The 8,965-nt window shown below is 38.1% G+C and overlaps 1 protein-coding gene and 2 long non-coding RNA genes across 3 annotated transcripts; all 3 read right to left on the bottom strand.

Annotated features, from left to right (window-relative positions):
* Nucleotides 1-2,899: 2,899 nt before the first annotated feature.
* Nucleotides 2,900-3,690, bottom strand: LOC140936647 (uncharacterized). Its single transcript, XR_012165399.1, has 3 exons — nt 3,563-3,690; nt 3,124-3,386; nt 2,900-2,980 (listed from the first exon to the last, which is right to left on the bottom strand). It is a non-coding gene; the product is annotated as an uncharacterized lncRNA (long non-coding RNA).
* Nucleotides 3,691-5,853: 2,163 nt separating this feature from the next.
* Nucleotides 5,854-7,921, bottom strand: LOC140947458 (uncharacterized). Its single transcript, XR_012166973.1, has 3 exons — nt 7,836-7,921; nt 7,045-7,089; nt 5,854-6,062 (listed from the first exon to the last, which is right to left on the bottom strand). It is a non-coding gene; the product is annotated as an uncharacterized lncRNA (long non-coding RNA).
* A 614-nt stretch (nt 7,922-8,535) lies between these two features.
* On the bottom strand, nt 8,536-8,847 carry LOC140927090 (histone H4). Its single transcript, XM_073376750.1, has one exon. The coding sequence runs from the start codon at nt 8,845-8,847 to the stop codon at nt 8,536-8,538; it is 312 nt and encodes a 103-aa protein (XP_073232851.1).
* Nucleotides 8,848-8,965: the final 118 nt, after the last annotated feature.

Below are 8,965 nucleotides of genomic sequence, written 5' to 3' on the forward strand. Positions count from 1 at the left end.
ATGGGAAAGCATTGCCTCTGAAGTTAATTGAGATAAAGTAGCAGAAAAAATGATCAGTCCATTCGAGTGTGCGAGCGTAGCCGCTAGTAAAGGTACAGTCCCAGAACTGATGCCATTGTATTCATTACTTTGCTGTTATCTCCAATAATGCCAATAGTACCACCTATTCAAGCTGTCTTTTCGGGATAAGTAAACTTTAAAGTAGTTTCTGTTAGAGGGAAAGTATAGTTGCAACAGCTTTTTTTCCGAGAAGGAGAGTTAATTTTATTATATTCTGTTCATAATTACCTCGTAAACAGTTTAAGCCAATTTTTTCAAGTGGAATAATTGTCGCAGAAATTCGCATGATCGCATATTAACATCGCATGTTTTAGAAAATCGTTTTGGTGTGGAAATTCGAAACTTGGCAGAAGGGTAGGTCAGCAATAGTGGAAAACATCGTCCTTGATGTTTAATGGGAGAAATTAGCAGTAAAAATGATCAGTCCATTCGAGTGTGCTTAATATTGATATAAACAGATGACCTCGACTCGGTTACCCCGGCACAATGTAAGTCAATTATTTTTCGGTTTTAAGAAAAAGGAAACCAAAGACTTCCCTCAACACTATGTATCTATAATAATTACACCAGGAATATATATTTTTTAACACTTGAAGGTTGTACCGTCTTGTTGAAGCAAAGGATATTTCTCTGTAATACCTTTAAAGTGCAACTAACCCCCAAACATGTTTTTCGCTGAACGAAATCTTCTTATCATCCTGCTTACTTGTGCGAAAAAATTTTGGTCATAGCGTTTTTCCTTATTTTTTTATAATTTTTCAAAGTTTCAAATTTTGGCGGTTCTTGCGGCCACTACCGAGCTCTGCGGAGAATGGGTCCGAGTGTTATTGTGACGTCATCGAAGGAGCTCGACCTTCGCGAGCAACACGGACTTTCTTGAAATCTTCTTCTGGAATCATGCGGACGCCTGTGTTGTTTTCGGTTGTAGCAGAACAGCCGATCCCCAAAGAAGTATCGGGCTTCAGAGAATTCCTATCTTTGATGACTCACGCGAGGAAAGCATTAAAAGAGGACGGAAATGGGTGAACTTTGTCCAGCAGAGGAGAGCTAAATAGGAGCCAACCATTTTTACAGCGTGCGCGCTTAAAAACAATCGAATTTTTGATCTAGTGATCAACGATCAGGAGCCCATCATTTTCAAGGCGAGTTTTCGCGGACTTAGTTTTAAAGGGAACAAGGTCGTCGGCTAAATCAAAGCAGAAGATGGACCAGTCTTTACGATGAGGTACGATATTTATCTGTACGTAGTAAGCTAAGATTTCCGGGCAGCCATATTCAGATGATAGCATATTCTTATGTTGGAATGTATTCATGGTAAGAATAATCTCCCGCTCTGCTGATTTTGCTAAACAAAGACCTTAATAGGTTTCTTTTGTTTCCTATTTTAACAAAAAAAGGCCAACGCATTTTTTGCATACATTTTTTCTTGCAAAATAAGCTAAAACTGGCAAAAAAATGCAAGGCAAGGTGTTTCTGTTGAATCACAGGCCACATAGAAAATTTTTTAGCTGATTTGGAAGAAAAAAACATCCAGAACGTTAGTTCACAAAGTGTTATTCCAAGCCCTTCGTTATTCAATGATATTACGTTTTTGTAGTTTAGTCTGTATAACCTCTTTATTGAAAATATTGCCTGTTTTTGTTTTTTAGGCACATTCTTGCAGCAGTTCATTTCAATTTCAACCTGCACGGGGACTGCACTGGTATCACAGAGATCAGGGTTGGAATCCCTGTAAGCCTGAATTTTTTCAGGCTTTCTTTTCACAACTGCATAAGTTGTGTATTTGACTGTAGTGATCTTTTCTGTTTATAATATATTATGTAGCTTATTTTCTATAAAAATTGGAGAAAGGAATGAATTTTGTGGAAAAAGGAGTAAAGATTTTCATCCTCACAACCCTTTCTATCGCCTTTAGAGGAGCTGCTGAATTGTACTGTATTGAATTTACTTACAGTGACACATCTCCTGATTACTCTTTCTCTCGTAACAAGGGGCTATAGGAGATTGCTGTTTTTCATAATGGAGAGGAAAAAAGTTTTGTGCTAGCAGTGGCCTCTTTTGGTGGGCAAAAATACATTTTCATTGCATAATGACTTTTTTATTATTTACAACAAACACCCCTGGGGTGGTACTCAACAAATTTTTATGTGGGGAGGTTCCACCCCGAGGTCCAACTCCTTACCCCTTTATATACCATTTTTCACAAAAAAGGTGCCCCTTTCGTATACCTTCAATTCTATTGACATTTGGTACCCCTTTCACATACCTTGTTTAGAACTTTGCATCTCTTTTGACCGCTTTAAATAAACTGTCTTTTAAATTGGAATCAATCAGACAAATAGAACGTTTTCTTGACTTTATAAAGCCATAAAATTCATTTGTGAGCCCTACTAGCCATTTCACAGACCCAAATGATAGATTTCCCTACCCTTTCATATACTTCAACGAGTAAAATCCCTACCCTTTCATATACTGAAGCCAGAAAAAGATACCCCTTTTAGGCGGAGCCTCCCTTTATAGGCCATTATGGTGAGTACCCCCCGGGCGAACACCCCACCTGTTGATTTATCGCTAGTTCTTTTTTATTACATGCTTATTGAAATTTATAAAATTGTATATCAAAAGGAAAAAAAATAGTGGTAAAAGCTACAGTTCAAAATGAATCTACTGTTTACGTCAACAAAAGATGAAGTAAAACAGACAGTCAAACAGATGATCAGCAATTTAATAACAGAATAATTTACAAGGGAAAAAGCCTAAAAAGTTTACTTAATCATCTTCGTCGAGTTCGAATCCAGTGTAGGTTTCATCCCTGTCGACAGGAAATTATTTTCTTATTTCCGTGTAAGCATACGCAGGAAGAGGAATGCGCTTGTAGACAAGTCTGGAAAACTCCCTGTAGGCAATGCTACGCAAGTAACTGTAAAAAAAAAGACAATAAGAAAAGTATTTAATTTCGGCTAGACGATGTATTAAAGAATTTGTATGTTTTCAAATCGAGTGTGTACCATATCCATCGTATTTGACTCCAATGCGGTACAAAAATAACAAAAACTATCTCACCTTTCTTCGGTTCCAGTTTGTTTATATCTCTGTTTGGCTTTGGTATTGACACGTTCGCCAGCCATACGTAAGCTCCACTTTTGAAGGTAGCTAGGACCAAAACCAGGATGTTGTGTGATACACCTTAAGGCCGTTTCGAGTTGAATATCTTCAAGAACACTTTCGCTACACATGGCTTCTTTGTAACCAACTACAGCTCCTGGCAGCAGTAGCACTCGCTCAAATTCTGAAGGACAACACGGCTTCAGTTTCCACAGGAACACCTGTAACAATCAAGGTAGCTAGAATCATACAAAAATAACACTTTTTGTAGCGACAGCTAACCACTCTCATCATACATTACAGCAATCACGCCGCCAAACAAGCAGGTACTCAATTATTTACATAAGCTTTTACTTCGATCTTCACACGATCATACTACAAATTTGCCGACACTCACCAAGAATCCACATGAACTGATTCTTCAACTCTTCCCCGTAGTTCTTGCTCTAGCTTATTTGTCTCATCAACTTCTTCTTCGTACTTTTTTAGCTATTCTTCATCAGCCAAGGGTTGATCGAGATATGCAATGTCATTTTCCAGGCTTTCACATGAAACTTGCGACTCGCGATCACTTAGTTCATCTTCCACTTCGGCCAAATTTGCCTCAGAATCTTCTGAATTAAAACTTCTCTCAGAACTTGAATCACTTAAAGACATATTCCGTTGAATTTTGGTGGTTTTAGTATCCCGCTCGCTTAAAATCAGTTAAAATGATTTTCCCTTTATCGTTTCTCGGTCATTTACTCATGAGTCCGCGGCAGATGTCCTCCTTCGATGACGTCACAACAACATTCGTACCCAGCTCCCACGAACCTCGGTAATGGGACACAAGAGACCTAACTTTAAACAGCCATGGAAACGCGAGGATTTTGTCAATCACGATAATTTTTTCGCAAAAGTAATCAGAAAAATAAGGAGATTTCATTTAGCGAAAAACATTTTTGGGGGTTAGTTGCACTTTAAGCTTACATTAAGTTTTCATAAATAGCAAAAAAAATTAATAAGATTTACATACAGCTCCAAACATGTACATCTGTTATGCATGAAGCAATTTCATATCCTTCCACATCAATAGTTAGTGCGAATGGAGTCAAACATGTACAGTGAAACTTGTATAATTTAAGCGGACACCTCAGAGAATGCTGTAGTGCCCACTTGGTACAAAGTTTCTTCCTACTACATACAGGTTTCGATAGAAAATGTGATATGAGACAGACCTGCCAACTCTCTCCATTCTGCCGTGAGTCTCATGATTTTTTAACTTTTCTCACGGTCTCATGACAAGGCTCCCAATCTCATGGTTTTCTGGGAAATATTCTAAATTGAAATATTACCTTGTTGAATAAAAACATAAATTTTGTGGGGAAATTCTTGTGCCTGGATAAGCTTTAACTATTTTAGCCATGAAGTTGTCTTAGCCCAAAGAAATGACTCTGCTGTATGTTTCGTCACAGTGATAACCTATTTTCTGGCCTCTTAAAGTCATCAAAGAAAAAGCGGCATCTAATTTGTTACATAACGGACCACACTAAAGAAAGGTTATATTAAAATAAACAGTTGACTCCCCTAATGGAAAAGGGGTCGTTTAATTTTGATTGGGAAAAAATAGAATCTTACTAGTTTTTGTAGAATCTCCCGATTTTTTTTCATGAGTCTACAGATTTTCCTTTATCAGGGGTTGGCAGGTCTGTATGAGGAGCTAAGTACCATTCAAATAAAAGGCAGAAACATTTGGAATACTCCCAGAGATATGATGATATACATTTGCATTAATATCTTTCTTTGTGTGGAGCAAATTGTACCTCAAATTTTAGGATATCAAATGAGTCAAACAAATTTATACAAACAAAAATGAAATGAGAAAGTACTGTAACTCATTTATATAATTTACAGAAGTCCCCTAGTGACACTAGACAAGTGCTGATACGGCAAGACTCCCAATCTCATGGTTTTCTGGGAAAGCAAAAGGCATCTTAAAATAACAAAAGGCACATAGGGCTCAGCCGAATGGTACCATAATGACGTCAAAACGTATAGAAACAGGCCGTTTCTCCGAAACCCCCCCCATTCCCCTATGGCTATTTTTATTTGCGTTTACCCTGCCACACCTCCCCTCCCCGTACCTGATGAAACAAGGCTTTCAGCAGTTTGTTGAGATAGGATGCTTTATGTTTTAAAGGATGAGCTCATCATATTTTATTATCGTATAGACAGGGGTAAGATAAGTTAACAATAATAGACAGATTATTATAGGTGTGTTACTCATTTTTACAGCTATCCCTGGAAGAAGAAATAGAAGTAAGAAGCTGACTGGTAGCCACTGAGATTGAGGAGAGGAGAAAGGAAATTGAAAGAGAAGAGAAAGACTTGGAAGGAAAAGAAGAAAGGTTAAGAAAAAAAGCAAAAGAAATTAAGAACACAGTAATAGAGGCCAAGCAGGTAGCTGCCCAACTGCAACTAATGGCAGGGCAGCTAGACTGCTTGGCTAACTAAATTCTAGAAGAGACCAAAAAGTTAAAGAAGAAGTAAAAGAAAAACACCAGTGTAAGAAAATTTTATTGATAACAAACCGTTTCTTTTAATCAAAGTCAATGTGCAAAGTTTTTACATGTAAACAAGTCTAAGTCAGACCTGTTATGCAAGAAAGAAAACACATTTGTTCAGTATATAAAAAATAAAAGGAAACTGGTTCTTCTAATTTTTCGTATCCTGTATGGTCTCTTCTTGGTCCATGGAATCCACTCCATCTAACATCGTCCACTTCCCGCACCGCACTACTCTCTTCGTGGAATCTATTATACTAGATCTTTACAGACATCCAGTAAGCAGCACCTCCTCCATCATACACTGCATGTTTTTTCTCATCATCTACAGAGTATTCCCAGCCAAGGAAGCACCTAATTATAAAAACAGTCAGATAAAAAGAGATTATTATATATACAAAAGTCAAAACAAAATAAATCAATAAAGGCAATATTATCACTTAAAATCCCTAATTATTTGTTAAGCATCTCTTAAATCAGATATTATAATGGTTTTCCTCAACTACTCCCTAAACTTCACATTAATATAGGTGAGTTAAACCACAAACACAACCACCCCCCCTCCCCCCAAGCAACGGTAAAAAAATATTTCTCCCTTGAATTATAAATTTTTGTAACTTCAAGCAACCTATCAAGATAATCCAAAGACTGGTTTCTAATCTTAAACCAATAGCGAAATGAATACCTGTCAACCTAACTGTAATCATACCATAGCAATGGCAAGGCTATGTGAAATATATTAGCAGAGGCAGTACAACAGCAAATTTTAAAGAAAGGCTTTAGAGCTATTATAATGGAACACCTATAGTCATGGAATGATTGTCTTCACTAAGTTACGCCTACCAAGAAATTACCACAAAGCTACATCAGCTGAGTGATAAAACTGTACAAGCTGGGTGATAAAACTGTACGAGCAGGCCCCGAATTGTTGGAACTGGCCAGTGTCACTTGATGTAACTGACAATAGCATGGAGTCCAAGAAAGTTAAAAAGCATCAACGAATGAACTCGTGTAGTTATTGAACTATATTGTCATTCTTGGACTTTGGTGTCTTTACTGATCTACACAAAAAGGAAAACCGAAAAAATGTAACATAAAAAAGTCTCTTTTTATATTGTAAAAGTGTGAGAAGGGTGATGATATTCATCGCATGAAAATCCTGCAATTTTTTATATCCTTAGAAATCTTTTTTCCCCTCATTTTTAGATGCGGACGCCCGAGGAAACACATTTTCAATATTACACCATTGAAACGCTTACTAGTGTCCGTTTTCTTGGCTTTTTCTAGTTTTTTTTTCCTATTAACTCTGTAAAGCGATTAAGGCAAAGCTACATACCCATCCTTTCTACGGCTCCTCCTCTTGGATTCTCTGCATAAAGCCCTAAAAATGTTGATGTTGATCAAAAACTTTAGCTTACGGCACTTTACCCTAGGGATAGATTCTGTTTGACTATTTACTGGATAAAAACCATGTTCTCCTTTGTTTGTGGGGCGAAGAAGCAAAGAGAAAGGCAATGTGAACTTATCTCCATCATGAGCAATGAATGTTTGGCAAAATGATCGTAATTTATAGTGAAAAGTTGCAATATAATAAGCTATAATATCCTTGGTTATCGCGCGACGATTAGATTCAATACGCTTTATTAACATTTTGATACGTTTGACTCAAACAGGAAATCCTTTCAAAAGCCTTGAAGATTATAGCCCATATTCTATAAAAAAAAACCACTTGCTTCTTACATTTGTTTAGTGTTAATAAATTGTTTACACAATTTAATAGTCGAGTATGAACATCATGACGCTATGTTTCGTGACCTGTCCACGCCACTTTCGCAATTTTTGTAAACACCCTGAGGTTTGCGACTTTTATCCCACTGATCATTTTTGCTAACTTATTAGATGACTCACTTCTATCACTAATTGATAGACCTATACCATATTAACGTCATTTGTTTTTCTCGAGACTAAGTTCTGCTGGGGTTTTTAGTTATGCGTCTCTAAAGACGCCCCGGTATGAGTTGTACCATCTGGTCGATCTCGGGAAGTTCTTGATTTTTTACGATGGAAATGCTCTTTCCTAGGATAAATTGCAATTTTACTATATAGCATTAATAGATAAACACATACCTTCGGTCGTTTCATCGCAACGTCTCGACTTTTACCTCTTGAAACCACGAGACAATTTCGCTCAATGAAACCATTTAAAGTTCCCGAAATAAATTTCTCGTGACGTCACGATGGCCAAGATCATCGGCCGCGCGATCCCTATAGGAGCGATTGGCGAGTTCATCACCCCCCCTGACTGCATTCTTAGCCATTTTTGTACAAAACTACGGCCAAGACCGCATGACGTTTTTGGTATCGCAGGCTCAACCTGGTCTTGGTCGTTGTTATCTAAGGACTTCCCGCGGAAGTCCTTAGATAACAACGACCGAGACCAGGTTGAGCCTGCGATACCAAAAACGTCATGCGGTCTTGCCCGTAGTTTTGTACAAAAATGGCGGGCTTGATGTCGGCCACGCAGAGGGTTTTGTGGGGCTAAGAATGCAGTCTTTCTTCTAGAATTATTGTCAGCTAGTGCAGAGATAATTGTAAGGACGCAAGTAAATAAAATTAATTATGTATAATTGTTAATAAAATGAATTGAACATCGTATCCTTGTGTGAGTTCCTTCTTGTAGCCTCGCTCGTTGTTATTTAAGAAATACTGCCCAAACTAACGAGAGGTGTATATTTAATATGATAAAGAAAACACTTTATTGGTTATGACTTCTAGAGCTTTGGTGGCTCCTAAAAGAGCCGTTTGTTGGAGTGTGTAGCGCAAAGATCTAGCCGCCAAATCCGTACAGAGTACGTCCTTGACGTTTGAGAGCGTACACCACATCCATAGCGGTCACAGTCTTGCGTTTGGCGTGCTCGGTGTAGGTAACAGCATCACGGATCACATTCTCAAGGAAAACTTTGAGAACACCACGAGTCTCCTCGTAGATGAGGCCAGAGATTCGCTTGACACCGCCACGGCGAGCAAGACGACGAATAGCTGGCTTGGTGATGCCTTGGATGTTGTCACGAAGAATCTTTCGGTGACGCTTGGCGCCTCCTTTTCCTAGACCTTTGCCTCCTTTGCCGCGACCAGACATGTTGTAACTTTTTCTCGGACACGAAGTAATAACTGAACAGACGAGTTTCCGTCTTTTTATACCGGTAAGAATGACCTCACGGAAAACACGCTATAGGAGAAATATAATTTCTTGTTCT

Source organism: Porites lutea, chromosome 1, assembly GCF_958299795.1.
Source record: "Porites lutea chromosome 1, jaPorLute2.1, whole genome shotgun sequence".
Classification (NCBI taxonomy): domain Eukaryota; kingdom Metazoa; phylum Cnidaria; class Anthozoa; order Scleractinia; family Poritidae; genus Porites; species Porites lutea.